Source organism: the organism of the source record quoted next, unplaced genomic scaffold, assembly GCF_019419815.1.
Source record: "Pyrus x bretschneideri cultivar Hongxiangsu unplaced genomic scaffold, Pyrus_bretschneideri_v1 Contig53, whole genome shotgun sequence".
NCBI lineage: Eukaryota > Viridiplantae > Streptophyta > Magnoliopsida > Rosales > Rosaceae > Pyrus > Pyrus x bretschneideri.
In genome coordinates, this window is record NW_025999791.1 from 2576785 (window position 1) to 2594076 (window position 17292).

Below are 17292 nucleotides of genomic sequence, written 5' to 3' on the forward strand. Positions count from 1 at the left end.
AAAATTGATATATATTTTTTTGTACATATATGAAAATGATGCTTCAATTTTGTTCTTTTTTGGACAATAAAAGTGATACTTCATAAGTAGACAATGTAATTGCTATATTAATGTCACTTATTACCATTGTCTAATAATATTCATCTTTACTTATAAATGAGAGGGCTTAGATTTGATTCTCATCAAAAACGAATTTGAATCACATCATTAGTAGTCCATTGTAAGACTAAGCTCATCCCCTCTTCCTTTGCGTAAATAATATTGTTTGTTAAAAATAAAAATATTAATAAATAAATAAATAGCATGTTATAACAAAAGTAAATTAGTAACAATCGCACGGCAATTCATAACACAAATGCAAATCTGATCACATAATCGCCCCTAACTATTTAATTTCATGACCACGACCAAAAAACTCTCATCCTTGTTGAAGATGTTAATTTTAATTCAAATGAACTAGATGCAAGCCTGCAAGTAAATTGGAGACAATTACCAATTCTAAAATGTTGCAGCCACATAGAAAGGGGGAAAGGCAATCCAACTATTTGAACAATTGATGCTATTTCAGTACTTTTCTGGGTCGAGTATACATACAAGGTGAACCCAAAATCAAAGAGGTGATGCTATTATACGCCTCTTCCACCGGCGCCATTAAAAGCTGTACAACATGAATCATATGCTCCATTTTTCTGTAAATATCCCTCCTCCGATATCTACGCCCGTCGCCCCTCCTCCCGCAACGTGCTTCCCAATTGTTACTTAGCTATACAACTGCCTAGGTGTCTATACATCTGCCACTCTTCGGTAGAAAAGAACATATGCAGCTGATGTCTTGATTGTCTCTTCCCCAACAGGACAAACCCTGTCATCATCAAACTCATACCACGAACCATTACCGAGCTGCACATGAACAAAATTGTTTATTAAAACCGTGTCATTCAAAAGGTCTGTGTACAAAACAAACGCAAATTTGCTTGCAGAAGCCATGTCAATCAGGTCTGAAAACTTAACAACTCCTAACCAAGGTGAGTCGGTGACTAACAGAAGCTGAAAAGTTACAATTAACTCTTATGACTTCCGTTCTTTTTCATTTACACATTTTTTTAGCACAGGCATGCCTAATTATACATATATTTTAAGAAAGCCTTAAACTGAGAAAACGCTGGGATAGATGCATATAATGAACAAAATAAAAAAGGAGCTTCTACGCGGCAATCCAACTTTCACCAACTAAAATATTTCAATTGAGATACTTTGACAAAAACACAAGGAATTTCCAACGATAGAAGAAACACTTACTTGAGCAAATGCAGTATAGTGACCACCGCCCATGCCACCATAGTGATTACTAATCGCATACAACATGTATCGGCTGGATAACTGGCTATTTTGGTGGGCACTGTAGCAAGAAAAATCCAGATCATGAATTGGAAAGTCAACAAATGTTTCTAGCTTGTTCTTAAAATAACGGCTGTACGAGAATCTTTTCAGATGAATAACCAAAATCTCAGGCAATCTCCAAAGATCTAACTTTTTGCTAGCTTGTTGAGGCTTCTTGCAGGTAGGGCAGTACCTGTAAATAACAGATCATTGCAAAAGCTATAATTAATATAGGCAACGGGAAAATGACTTGACTGCATTATTTAATAAATTGTCAAAAAATACCGAAGAGTCGAACTACGTAGATAACATAAGTGATTAACAAAATAAATTGCTTTCTCTCACATAGACTCGCTAGCCAGATTATGCCAAGAAACAACAGCCCACAAGATGCATAACATTTTTGTTCTCGTAATTTCAAATAAAAGGCAGATACTAACCACATATCTTCTGGCCCTAGAGGTTCTCCTTCATAAAGGCTTCAAGGCATTTGTACAAAGAAACGGATTCTTGAGGCCTCCTCACCAAAACTTCGGGCTTGAAAATTTCCGGCAAATTGCTTAGAAGGCATGTATCGTACTTTTTAGTCATTTTATCAGACCATAAAACAAGTACACTCAACCTCTTAGGCAACTTTGAGACCACTACTGGCTCATTCATGTCTATCAAGGTGCCTCTTATTGCTCCCTTGTATCTGTTAAGTAAAACTGGAAGTCATTATCCAAATGTGCTTCATCCCCTGATTCCCTGTCCGCGTAAGCATCATTATCCATAATCGTAGAAGTAGCAGCATCCTCCTTGTTAGAATCTTCAGTAGCATAATTTCCAATATCATCATAATCAAAAATATCTAATGCATCTCCAGTAGGCATCAAGTATGGGTTTAGTACTTTCAGGAACTTGTTACGAATATCAGATCCATTGCAAACATCAGGCAACCTTGCTATGAGGGGTACGCCAAACGCCTGTGGGACTAATCCCATCTCTCCATTATTAAAGCCCCTGATCCCAGACAAAAACATGTATTTAGGCTTTTTAACGAAAAAAAGAAGCAATGCCAATAATAACAATTCTTCAGAGGCGGAAACATAAAACTGTAAATTGTTTATCTTTTTAAAAGATCATGTGTTCATAGATTCAAATTCGGAACTGACATATCCAACTTTAGTACAACAGAGTTCATTAAAAAATGTCATTAGCTATAAAAAGAGACAAAAAATGTCTATAGCTGTACAGCCTGAAGACCAGCAACACACCCATAAGACAAATTCTTCTATGCCATGAATTCAAACTTAAACGAATATAAATCAGATATGAAATCACCACATCAATCACTTGCTCTTTTTTCCCAATACGTCAACTAATTGCATTACTCAACGTCTGCATCACATGAAAGATACCATACACCAGCAAAAAATATTTTATGGGGAAATATCACACAGTATGTTTTCGATGCAGTTTCTAGTGAACTTTAAGATCCAACTGCCATACTTGCAAGTTAGCATAAAGTGTCCTTTCATATACAAATTTGTATCAGATAAACAATGTACCTTCATTACACCTGTAAACGAGATTATTCTATCAAACATTTTATAAAAAAGCCACAAGTTATTTTACAATCACATAAAACTCTTCAGGTTGCTTATTGAGTTCACTAAGCGTGTTTGACATACAAATACAGCAGAAAAATCATCAGCAGTATCACTTTCAGTTTTTTGATAAGGTAATTTGAGTAAAGCAATTTGATAGAGCAGCAGTGATATATTTAAGAGACAAAACTTACACGTCCATCTGCTGATGAATAAATGTAACCAAAAGGGACGACTCACAATCCTTTGGTAACCGATAAGCAACCAATAGGTCTCCATCTCTGATCAAGGCTAATGAATCAAATGGATCTTCCAGTAGACGAAAAATACGACTCTTGTATATCTACAAAGTTACAAACAAAGGTCAAGTTGAAAGGTAAATACAACTCTTGTATATCTACAAAGTTACAAACAAAGGTCAAGTTGTTAACGTTTCACTGATGATTCTTGACAAGGTTACAAATAGTTACAAAAACAATCATGGGCATAACTTGACTAGAGAGAATGCAAAAGGCATAAAGAGGACCCCTAATAGTCAAAATGCCAATAAATGGTGCTAGAGGATGAAGAGTCTGCAGAACAACACAACTGGCCCATGATCATAGCTAGTATAAATGTCATCCATCCATATGGAAAACCCCATTCCCACAACAATGATATGCAACAAAGTTTTAATACCCCAAAATTTATCTCTAGAAATATACCTCAGCTACCATCAGAGTTTCATCATCTCTTAAGCAACATGCAGTGCTTAAGGCATTAGTAAGATCCATCAACCTCCCACCCTGGGGCACTGTCACCGTACATGTAGATGGCATTGCAGTCCCATCTGTACTTAGGACCGTCAAAGTCATAGTCCGCATTGATGTTGAAGGTAACGGTAGCGAAAGATACATAAATGGGTCAAACATAACAGACACCTTGTTGCAAACAGGGCACACCAATTTTGACCGGTACTGACCCTACAGTTGGAAAGCGAACAGATATTGCAATAAAGTGAAAATAATTGAATGAAGTTGATCCCACCAAACTTATTTTAAGAAGATATAGGCAAAACTAAAATCACCAAATTACAAATGTATTTAAACCAGAATACTTACTTGGCACACATCGACAATGATTGAGTCATTCCGAGCAAGGTGATTTTGCCAATATTCTTCTGCTACCTCATCATCTGGACGACCCTCCACATCCTTAGCTTCAATGTAAGGTTTGCATTTTACACGATTTAGATCTTCGTGGAGACCATCCAACAAAAAAGCAAGAAGTTCCTACAAGAGGCACTTCAACCAATTACAATTTATAAACCTATTTCCCTCACAACATGATTAAACATTCCCACCAAGTAAAAAAGGAGAATAAACATAAAAAGAACTAACCTGGGAATCATGCTGATTATAGCCACTGAATTGCGGAGCAAAATTAGCAAGTTCTAACTTGAACATCGTTGGAGCCACTGACCTTGCACCTGGAGCCCATAACCTCCTCAGCAACTCTCCAAATGCTAAAGCAAGCTCTCCCTGGAAAATAAGTATCAGCAAAAGGGAGAGGCAATAATCAAAGTAAGTGAAAGATGCCAGAGAGAGGCAGGCATCTAAAATGAAAACTAAAGGAATAATCCAATTACATACTTTCAGTCCTAGTGGATTTGCATAATTTATGTCCTTCCGGTAATCTCCTAGAAAGTAATCAACCAGCTTTGGAGTATGCACCAAGCATTGGATGGCACTGTTCATAAAACAAGTATTCCCAAGATTCTCTAGTCCAGTAAGGCCTAAGGAGCCAACTCCTCTATAGATTATACCACTTTGCAAGGAGTTGGTTGAAGTTAAATAAGGATTCACATAGTCAGTGCTTCCATTCATCTTAATAGAGCCACCAAAAGTAGAACCATCCAAACTTGACTCTTTATCAGCCACTTCATCGCTCCTCCAATCTGAACATTTCATATAGTCTGAAAATCCATGGAGTCGCAATTCAAGGAGAATCTGAAAAGACAATATGAAAAGAAAGGCTGGATAACTAAACTGTAGAACTTAATCTGCATGAAAGATTATATAGAGAGCAACACTGAGCATTGATAATTAAGTTCAGTAGATATTTGTACTATAAAATTTGAATACTTGAGAAGAATGCATGATGTAATCTATTTTAAAAAAAAAAAAAAAAAGGACTTGATGTAATCCACTCCACACTAACAAAGAATCAATGCAGACAAATGGCATCATTATCACCCCTTCCCCCTCCTCACCAAAAATGGGCAATGGCAGCCACATCAGTGCTTTTTAAAAGAACTTTTAAACTTCAAACATAGATATAGCTTGGGGAGAAATGGAAAGAAATGGAATTGTTTAAACCTTGGACGTGTTGACGTTTGTCTTGGTGCAAATACGAGTACCCAAAAATAAGTTATGCTAATGAGAAACTGGCCCTTATTTCCAACCAAAAAAGACCAATCAGATCGTCACCCAAAAAATACAAAAAAGGAGAACGAAATCTATATATCAATAAATGTTGCATACATTTAATCACTTACCTCTTTGTTCAGTTGTCCAGGAATATCGCTTGGCAAATTAACTCTGTCGTTCATGAAAAATTGGGTTGTCTGCCCAGAGAAGTCCCAAATATGCAACTGGCCAATCAATTCTTGAATGAGTAAATATCACCACTTAATTATCAGACCAATTCTAAATGACTAGTTGTCACTTGGTAACTCACCGGAACATACTCTGAACTGAAAACATTACAGGCCCTTTTGTAGGAAACTATTGCATTATCCTAAAAGTAGTAGTCAATAGTCAAATACAAAAGGTAATCAATCCAAACCTAAAGAATTTAAATGAGTATTGATAAACTGAATAGTAAATGAACAATAAATAAAAAAATTATGATGCAATTGTAGTCTACATGTCAGCATAGGAACTCTATTAAGCAAGCTCACACATAAATATACAGTGAGTTTCAAGGCTTGACCTATGGATGATATACATATTGTCACTATAAACTTGTAATTACGACTTATAAGCCAGAGAAAAATAGTATCACGTTTTGCAATACAGACCTTAGGCTGAAAGTGCTATCCACTAGTGTGTGCTACGATCAAGCACAAGAATGTATCAAAGTACAAAAGTAAGAATCATATGCATGTCACAAGAATACAAGAGGTTTAAGAAAAGAAAATGCAAGTGACACACCCCACATTTCAGTAGAATCCCAAGAAATTTTACCGTAAAAGGTAAATCTTCCACTTAATGTCAACTACTAGAAGCAATATAATCCATAAACGGTATACTTTTTATATTCTCATTCTTTATGCATTTCTTAGCCTGACTCCTCTTAACTCAAATAACCTTCCTTCATATGACGCATGCCACAAGAACAAATAAATACTCAGAAAAAATTCCTTGAAACATAGCAGAACAGTCCCAATACAATATCTGATAAACTGATGAGAAACAGTTCATCGCTTATTGGGACTACGCTCCTTGGCTAGCTAAAACACACACTCCTCTTCTTGATCTCGCTCTTTCACTCGTCTTCTTAGCATCTTGTTCAATAACCATATCATTCCATACTTTCACAGAACTCCAGTCCACAACACAGAATTAGTCAATTTTTACGTCAATTAATTAGGAAGAATGCATGCATGATTTAACAACTTTCCAAACCTACAATGTTTTGAACCTGCAAATACATATCACAAAGAAAAGAAAAATGATAACAACAAAAATCAATTTCCACACTTAGATTATGCTGATTATAACGTAGAGCATGATTCTCAAACAATTTCCTTCCCAAAGAACAAGAAGCATCTAACTTCCATAACAAAGTTTTCAAAATTCATCATCTACAGGACTATAACAAGAGGGAAAAGGATAAATGAAAATAAGCTTCAACTACAAAACTAATGTCACTAACCTTTTGGGTGATCTTTACGAACAATGAATTTGTTTCCCAGGAAACAAATAGCCTAATTTGTAGAGAATAAATATCATTTAAGTTTTCTGCACCAAAAAAGCTCACGTTATCCTTCGCTGCTGCGTTGAAATCATTATGCCTACAAGAAGAGTGGACAAATCAAAGCCAATACTACAGGCAATCCACTGCTTAGAAAAGAATAGAAAGATAGTGGCAGACAAATGGCAGCCAGAAGGTTGTGGACAAGAAAGACAGAAAGCACTGGTCGCATAAATCACTGTTAAACCATGTAGAGAAAAAAATAAATATCTATTAAAATACTTCAGGAGGAGGCGGAGAAGAAAGAAAGAAATCCCTGAAAACATATTAAAGCATTTTTCTATTTCCTCCCGCAATCCCAGACAGCCCAGTACCAAAACAATGAAATCAACACCGTTTACACTTTACCATCTTTTTCTTTAATGAGAAATAAAACTGTTCCTCGCATTGAAAAAATGTACAAAGATAGTGAACAAGGACTACACTTCTGAGAAAACATATGGGCAGCTGCTTTCAAGTGTGATAAATAACAGAACAAGATAGTGAACAAGGCTTGTTTGCCTGACCATTTGACTAGTATGATTGGAGGGGATTTTTTATTTGCCTAGTCCCTAGAATACTAACCTCAAAGCTATATACTCCATGAAAGATCCTATAACCAAACCCTATCCATTCTTAGAGCATCTCTAGTAAATGGTGTATATGGAGATGTATAACATATATACATCCCTAGCAGGTAGTGAAGCTCACCGATGGTTAATTTTAAGGGAATGCAAAATACCCATCTTGACCGGTAGATGTAAGTACTTATTTAAATTGGCATTTTTTTTATACATCTCAAGAGAGAAATGAAAGCAAAAGTCCTATGACTTCAAAAAGAGGCGAGGGCCAAATTTACTACATCTCCCATTGGAGCAAAAACCACATTGACATCTCCAGGAAATGTAAATGGGATGTAAATGGGGTTTTTACACTTCAAAGTCGCATCTCTCCATTGGTGATGCCCAAATAAACCCTCTTTTTCCTTTCCACCATATAAACTCAGAAAACTGCCATCATCTTCCCGGAGATGTGCTATTAATATCATCCAAGCTCAATCATTTATGAAACGGGCAATCAAAGATTTGCGTACGCCACTGTAACAATTGAACTAAGGTGTATTTAGCAGTTCCTAAAAATATTATCCAGCATAGTAATAGTTAACACCTTACACCAAGAGAGAAATGACACACTATCCTTCCCTTAAAACCCAATTAAAGCCTCCATTAAGACCTGCCCTAATTACATTTCGAGGGTTTTGGGAACCCCGAAACTAGCCTACTCCTGCCCTAACCAATACGACTTAAAAATACCATAATAATTCAGAGCATTTCAATGAGAAATCAGAACCGCAAAGTTATCCTCACCGTATGAGAGCGCGACACCACGTTGATTCAGAGACCAAGGCGTATTCACGCCCCGAAAACCCTTCTTCAACGACGTCGTTCTTCTTCAAATTCAATACAATTTCAGCGCCAGCGTTGTCGTCCTCCGTCGTAGCAGTGTAAAGGACCCCTCCATTGCGATCCTCCTCCATCCGAGCCTCCTTCCACCACCTGAAACCGAACCAAAACGACACCAAAACCCAATTGGAAAAATCCCCAAAAGACAGAATTTCGGCGGGAGTAGTCGTTCCAAAGCGCACCTGTAAGGAACGAGGTACACCTTATCAACGGCATTTCCCAAAACCTCGTCGTTGTCGCCGTTGTCGTCGTAGTCGTCGTGGAGGCGGGGGCGCTGGGAGCGGAAATGGGGGCGGAAGTCGAGGTCCCAGAAGGAGTCGTCGCCGAAGGAATCGGCCATAGCGTCGCGGTCGTGGTCGGAAAAAGGGAGGGAGAAGAGGGCTAGGGTTTTGGCGGCGAGGACGCGTGCGAGGGACTTGCAGAGGTGGAGCGTGGAGGAGAGAGAGGGATGGGGAGGAGGACAGAGAAAGCGGAGGGTCGACTTGTAGGGGAAGAGAGAGAGTCGGAGCTTCTCGGAGATTCGTCGGGTCATAATAGGGAGTGAGTCAGAGACTCATTTTCTCCTATTTACTCTTCGCCACACGAAACTAATTATATATTAATAAAAATATTGTTTTTTTTTTTTTACAAATAAAAAAAAAAATAAATTATTGTCATAATTCTATTAATTGGTGGATAACCTCATTATTTTATTGTCTCTCTGCTCTCTACATGATCACATGAGCAATACCCTTTTTTTTTTTTTTTTCGTAAAGCACATGAGCAATACTTGGCTCCACTCCTGCTTTCACCTAATCAGATGTGGATACGTGTCTAATTTATATTTACAATTTCAATTATTTGGATATGTGTCCAAATCTAATTGGATAAAAGTAGGAATATTTAAAAGTAGATGAGATCATTTAGTATTACAGTTTAGTTGTATTCCTCCTTATTTATAAGTAAGAGATCTTAAGTTTAATTCTCGTCAAAGAAGAATTTGATACTAGTCCATTGTGAGGCTTAGTTTACTCCTCCACTCATCGTTTGTTCAAAAAACAAAAAAAGATATAAGACGAGGCTCTAGTGGGTTTTGTACTTGGTATATTTTCTTAGAAAACTAATGAAAAAAAATTCAAAACTTTGAGTTTTAACCAAAAACTATCGTATAACTTTATTTAATGATAAGATAAGAGAAAAAAAAACAAAAACAAAAAAACAACCTAACTAAAGGTACATGCAAAGAGCACCCAACCAATCCTTCAGTTGCATAACCCTTTGACTAAATCCAAGCATATTTTATTTCTCTAAAATTAAAATTTCTAATTGAAGTGGGTTCCTTTCAATTTAGAACCACATCTAGGCAGTATGGTTGGGAGGGAATCAGTCAGGTGTGGGTTGGGATGGTTAGGGGTAGAGGTGGGGCAACATCATTAGACTCATCACCCATTTTTCTAGCAATGGTATTGAGCTATTAGCCATGAATGACTTTACTGACGTATACGTTGATCTCTATCGTGTTTTTTTTTTTTAATCTTTTTATTGCACTTTGGTGAAAAAACTTGAAAACCTGAGACAAGCATCTACCGTTCAGTTTCATAAACAGTGTCGTACCGTTAAGTTTCATAAACAATGTTGTCACATCCTAACCCGGGCTACACCACATCTCGGACTCGACTCTACCTTAGCACAATATTGTCTGCTTTGAGCTCCGACCACACCCTTACGGTTTTGTTTCTGGGAACTCATACGAGAACTTCCCAGTGGGCCACCCATCCTAGGATTGTTCTCGCGCAAACTCGCTTAACTTCGGAGTTCCGATGAACTCCGAATTCAATGAGCTCCCAAAAGGTCTCGTGCTATATGGAGGTGGGCAAGTCCATATAAGGCATATCGGAACTCCGAAGTCAGTGAGCTCCCAAAAGGCCTCGTGCTATATGGAGGTGGGCATGTCCATATAAGGCATAGAGGATCCTCTCCCTTGAGCGATGTGGGATCTAACAAGTGTAGTATCGTTAAGTTTCATAAACAGTATAGTAAGTTTCATAAACAGTGTAGTAAGTTTCATAAACAGTGTAGTAAGTTTCACAAACCGTTTACGTGAGGGGCGCGTGGGTCCACGCATCAGTTTTTTTTTAAATATTGAAATTTAAGTTTTTTATCTTTTTTATTAAAATTTAATAATTTTCATTAAAATTTAAGTTTTTTTTCATTAAATAAAGTTATAACATAATTTTTTTATTAAAATAAACTTAGTCTAAACCCTTTTTAAAAATTCTCTATTTTTCCTTTATATTTTGGGATTATACGTTAATGGTTTGATGTTTCTATTTCAATTCGCATATTATAATTACTATAATTTATGTTTTTCCCTTTTAATGTTGAATATACGGTTTTACTCCATTTCATTATCTGAACTTGAAGTTCAATACCATATTAGACCCAAAGTTCTATTTGAAAAATTGTAGTAATCTTAGAACCCGAAGTTCTAAAACCTAATTTGACTCAAACCTGCAGTTATGACTATATAAATTTTATACATATTACTTTATAAAATGTTTCACCATTTTTGCCTTCTCCCTCCATGTATATAGATAACAAAAGAAACCATGACCTAAAGTACTGGATCCGCATCCGGCTAGGACTTGAACTTTGTCAATTATGATTATGAGAGACAAAAAAAATGAAAGAAAATAAAAACGACCCAAACCCTAAGTTTATTGATCATTCTTAAATAGATTGTCAAAATTAAGAGAGAACTAGAAGATCTTCATACATTATATATTTTTTTTATTTTTTATTTTTTTGGTGAATAGACGGGGTGAAGACACCCCAGACGAACTAAAACATATAATTAATAATAATAGAGCTCATAGGGGCACCTACAATATCATCCATTAGATGTTGCATAAGCCATTGGGGAGGAGACTGAAATAAACACAACCCAAAGTCCAAATTGTAGCTCTATTTGGTTAGTTGATCTGCAACATTATTCACTTCCCTGAAATTATGCTTTAGCTCATAATGCTCAATTTGTCTCATCAAATCCCTACAACTCTTCAAAAGGGTAGCAAGGAGGTGAAAAGTGTCGTGCATGGAATGGTTCAACAATAAGACAGCAGAGGAAGAGTCCATCTCGATGATTAACTTAGATATGTTTTTTTCAATAGCAAGCTGAAGTCTGAAATACAATCCCCAAACTTCAATTAATCTGCCATTGCCCTAGATTAATAGAGAAATCTCCCAAGCAATCACCATTATGATCACAGAGAATTCCTTCAGCACCGATATTGCTCGAAACCATTTTCCTAGATCCATCCACATTCAACTTGTGCCAACCACAAACATGAGGCTCCCACTTTAACACAACATGCACCTGAGAATGTGGTTTATCAATTTTTTGAAGGGAATCCATCCATTCAGATGCTGCTCCAGTAATAACCTTTTTAGGATCACTAGGGAGGGAGAAATCCACATAAAAAATCTGGTGGTTCCTCCATTTCTAGATATACTAGCAAGCAAAGACAAACAAACAATTCCATGTTATCTTATTAGACCACATTATCTTGGACGTCACGTTAGCCATAAACCAGGCTTTCAAGTTCAAATTGAAAGTATTGTGCAATTGAGAAGGAATATGTAGAATATCCCAAATGCATTCAGCTCTGCTACATTCCCTAAAAATATGTGTGATGGTCTCCAAAGGCCAAGAACAAAGGTTGCAAGAGGAATCCACAGTTAAGTTTCTTTTGGTTCTTTGCTCATTAATGAGTAACTTACCTTGACCAATGAGTCAAAGGAAGAAATTAAGTATGGGGGGATTTTGAGAGTCCAAATCCCAAGCCAATAAAAAAACAGGCCTTCTTTCACAATCATATAACACATTATAGGTCGTTTTTACCGTGAAAGTTCCATTTGAAGTGCATCCCCATATAAGTTTGTCATCTCCAGCACCAATAGTCCCAGCAAGGCGACTGATTATTTTTTTGACCAAGTTTTCTGGAAAAGCAGATCTTAGCTTATTAACGTCCCACCAACCATCACAAAGGAAAGATGAGATTGGAAAGTCCTCATCGGGAAAGTTATTAGCATCAATATGATTAATTAAAGGATCATTCAATACCCAATGGTCTTTCCAAAACTTGACACCATCACCTTTCCCAATTCTTTATTTCATTCCTTTGCGCAACAAATCAATTTTATAAAGAATTCCTTTCCAAGTGTAGGAGCAGTCAAACTTCTCATGTAATTTAGTATCCAAAATAAAGCTCCCTTGTAAGTATTTCGCCTCATAGATGTTTGCCTAGAGACATGTATCCTTAGCATGAATTATCCATCCAATTTTAGCCAACAAAGCTTGATTCATCTCTATCGCTTTCTTTAATCTCACAGCTCCAATGCACTTGGCCTACAAAGAAGGTTCCATTGATATAAATGAACTTTCTTTTTTTGCTGAGAGTCCCATCAAAAGAAGTTTCTGTTCAACTTATCCAAATGCTCACATACACTAACCGGGGGCTTAGTGATTTGCATAGCATACACCTGTATTGCAGAGGTGACTGCTTGGATTAAGATGGCTCATCCAGCCATTGAAAGGACATTACTCTTCCAAGAAGAAATTCTACTATGAACTTTATCAATCATACCCTTGTAAGTTAACTTAGAGACTCTACATTGGATCAATGGCATCCCCAAATAATTTCGAAGATTATTAGACAAGGAGATCCACAAATAGCATTGATTTCTCTAGCCTCATTTGCACAAGTATTAAGATAACAATACAACATAGATTTCTCAAAGTTGATTGCTTGGCCAAATGCTAAGCAAAATTTGTCAATACATATCTTCATCACCCTAGCTTGTTTTGGTGTTGCATATGCAAAGAGCATAAGATCATTTGCGAAAAAAGGTAAAAGATGCCGGGACCAAATTGAAAAGCTTTAACAGGTTTCCACCGACCAAAATTGACTTCATTATTAATAATGTGAGATAGCTTCTCAATACAAAGTACAAAAATATAAGGGGATAAGGGATCCCCTTGCCTGATACCATTACTAGGGGTAAAGCTCTCGGTTAATTCACCATTAACACATACTTGGTATTTAACAGAGGATATGCAGTCTATAATAAGATGAATCAAGCTTTCAGGCATGCCAATCTCATAGAGCACACCATTGATAAAGTTCCCGCTTAAGCAATCATAAGCCTTGGACAAATCAATTTTCCATGCCAAAAACCTTTATTACCCTTGAACTTTCTAAACTTATAAAGAATCTCTTATGCAATGAGAATATTATCTGTTATATGTCTGCCAAGCACAAAACTAACTTGATTTGGGCTTATCAATTCAAGGAGAATATGTCTGAGCCTAGCTATAATAATCTTAGTTATGACCTTATATAATGTGCAACATAGATTGATTGGTCTAAAATTCTAGCATCTTTTGAGGGTTCTAAATTTTAGGCATAAGAGCAATTAACGTAATGTTCAAATCATGAGGCAATCTATGAGTTTGAAATGCTGTTTTAACCATATCAACCATATCACTTGTACATCTGCCCCATTGAGCTTGATAAAAGCAAGCAGGAAACCTATCTATACTTGGTTCTTTAATACCTCCAATATTGAAAAGGCTATCTTTAACTTTAACGAGGTCAATCTTTAAAAGTGATCCAATATCATCCAAATGAACACATAAAAAAGTTTAGGTAGAGAAGTAACATGTCTAGACCATTGCCCATGAGAGAAAAGTGATTGAAAGTACTCCACAACAAGACTCTTCAGGCCATCAGGGTCTACAATCCATTCTCCTTGGTCATTCTTCAGTCCCTCAATTCTATTTCTCATTCTTCTCACAATCGTGGTAAGATGGAAAATTTTGGTATTACGATCACCGTCTTGTAACCATTTCAATCTAGACTTTTAATGCAGCTCCCTGATTTAAAATTTCGTTGAACTTTGAAATTAGTTCCCACTCCAAGTTAAGAAGAAAATTGTTTGGGCCTCTACACAGTGCTTCCTGGATACCAGTAATGCGTCCAATGAGCTTTTTTTTCTTGTTCTTCTTTTGCTTTACTTTAAGTGCCCAAAGACATGAATGTTCCATATTTTCAGAAGCTCAACCATGATAATGACCCTAATTATCTGCAATAACCTCATCAAATGTGTCATGCCTTAGCCACCTAGCCTCAAATCTAAAAGGTCTTTGAAGAGGATTGGAGACATGAGTAGATTGAAGACTGATTTTGAAGGGACAGTGATCAAATTTAGTACGTGGTAAGTGGAAAACACATGCTTCTGGGAACAAGTTCCTCCAAGCCATATTACATAAGCCTCTATCAATTCTTTCTAGAGTTCTTTTATTAGTCCAAGTGAATTTAGGACCAACGTATCCCAAGTCCAGCAGACTATTTGTATCCACCCAAGATTTAAAGTCATTGATCCTACAAAGAGAAACACCACCTAGTTTATCACCCACCTCTAACACTTCATTAAAATCCCTTGCTAGCATCCATGACATTTGGTGGCAGTTAGCTACCCCATTAAGGTAATCCCATAATTTTCTCCTCTTCACAATACAAGGGCTAGCATAAATGAACGTAAACAACCAGGGGTTAAAGCCAGCTCATAAGCCGAGATGGATTGATCAGTGGTGCCAATGACATTAATATGACTCTTGTTGTTATCCCAAAGAAGCCACAACCTTTTAGATAACCCATTAGCATCCACTATTTCAAATGCAGGAAAGCCTAGCGATTTGACCACAGAAAGGGTTCTCGTACCAGTAATTCTACGCTCACAAATCGCAAGGATCTTCATTTTGTGGTTCTGCTTTAAATAAGTAACATTATTCTGAAATTTGGTACAGCCAAATCCCTTAGAATTCCACACAACTATATTATTGCTTAAAATTAATACAGATTAAGTAAGCAAAGAGTCAACATCATCCAATACCAAGCACTATAACTCTAAAAATGTTGACAAAACGCATACCCATCATAAAAATCCAACACTATCTCCTGACATATCAGGGCTAGGATACCCAAAAAATCAATAACACATAAAACCCTAGAAATTTGCAAGTACAAATGAGCAAAATTGTGGAAAATTACATAAATTTGGGACAAATTACCAAATTAACTCAGATGGCTCACTAGGCTGCAATCATCTGCATCAACAACTAAGGCAACAACAAGAAGGATCGAAAGAAGGATTTTCCTTCGATTAGCAGGAGGTCCAACTTGCTTTCACTGAGGAGAGATAATTTATTGCAGGGGAGAGGAGAAAAATCTCCACAAGAAAAAAGGAAATATTTTAATAGAAAGATGTGCTTGAAAAGGTGGAAGGGATGGATGATTTGACTAGGGATCCGGGGAGGAGATTTTTAGAGGGGACAAGAGCATTGTATAGAAAGCAGGAACTAGAAAGAATAGGAGGAGAAAGGGCTAACAAGGGAGAGTCATGAGAACATGTTGGATCGAGTGAGCATATCTGGAGGAGATGAGGAGAAGGGTTGAGGGCTCATCGGGAAAAGGAACCGCATGAAGAAGCTCACAAAGAAAGGGAGTTCTCGTAAAGGAGATGGCCATTGGGCATTGGGCCCTAGCCTAGGTAGAGATATTTTTATATTTAATTTAATTTAATTTATTAGAGGACCAGAATGACTCAATTATCATACATGATGTCTATAAAATCTTCATATCAAAAACATATGATTGCCACTTAATACTACAGTCTAGCAATATTCATTTTTATTTGTGAGTTAGAGATCTTAAGTTTGATTCTCATTTGAACCACATTATTGTTAAATCATTAGTATAAATAATGTTGTTTAAAAAAAATCTAAAAATAAAGAATAAAACAATAAAAAAACAACATATGATTAAGGGCAAAAAGTTTTTCAATCCTACACAAACGAAGACTTGAGATTTATTCGTTCTTATAATATATCAAAGAACATGAAGTTCTTTAGTCTTAAAAAAAAAAACCAAATATAAGAAGCGAAGTTGTTCAATTTTTGCTACTTGGAACCGAGCGTTCCAATAATTTATTTTTTATTTTGGTACTTTGATAGTGATATCTACTCACTTATTTTTACCTCTCACATATTCCTTTCAATTTCTAGTCCAACTGAATGAAATTAAGAAGCTCACTTCTTTTTTTCTTGAACCAAAGCGATAGATACATTTCATTGATAGGGGAAAATTACAAAAGATGAGCAATTACCGCTCAGAGAGCCAATCTTCAAACAAAACATCTACAATCAAATCTGGTAGTTCTTTAAACCATAAGCAGTGGGTGCTGGAAGAAAGGCTGAAGCGGACAAGGCAGTGTGCAACCTCATTTGCTTGGATATGGCTTCTTTGTCCTTCCAGTTCCCATACATTTTCATCCCCTCATATTTTGTGCGATCACGGTTAAGCCACGTCAACATTTTATATAATTATTATTTTTTGTCTTATTATCTTTATAAAATGTTGACATGATGTAACCGTGATCGCACAAAATAGGAAGAGAAAAGAATGTATAGGAATTGAAAGGGAAGTCGGATCCCATTTGCTTGGCGTTGGATATGGGTAATGTTTTACTTTTATTGTTACAATTCAACTTTTTGCTTTATTTCAACATTTTATAGCCGAAGGCTTAAAGTCCTACACACATTTCAACAGTCGGAGAACTTGTGGTTCAAATTGTACCTAATCTAAAGAATTTAGGACACATAAGACAATTTCTAAAACTTATCTGAAAATTTGGATTTTGAGTTCTTCAATTGTATTATTATATGAATTCTGTTTCTTTGTACAATATCATTTCAGTAGAAATTTGAACCCGAAGTTCAAACCGCAAATATTCTTAGTTTGATACACTTTCTTGAATTCAAAGTT

At 36.4% G+C, this 17292-nt stretch overlaps 1 protein-coding gene across 1 annotated transcript; it reads right to left on the bottom strand.

The window, feature by feature from the left end:
- Positions 1-527: 527 nt before the first annotated feature.
- Positions 528-8976, bottom strand: LOC103952730 (ubiquitin carboxyl-terminal hydrolase 8). The gene is given in 15 exon segments (XM_009364398.3): positions 528-900; positions 1300-1573; positions 1821-1848; positions 1851-2066; positions 2069-2382; positions 3164-3312; positions 3674-3931; positions 4070-4240; positions 4349-4489; positions 4601-4957; positions 5506-5601; positions 5688-5747; positions 6888-7026; positions 8333-8521; positions 8611-8976. Coding segments are annotated over 15 exon segments (2859 nt in total). The 5' UTR covers positions 8961-8976; the 3' UTR covers positions 528-783.
- Positions 8977-17292: the final 8316 nt, after the last annotated feature.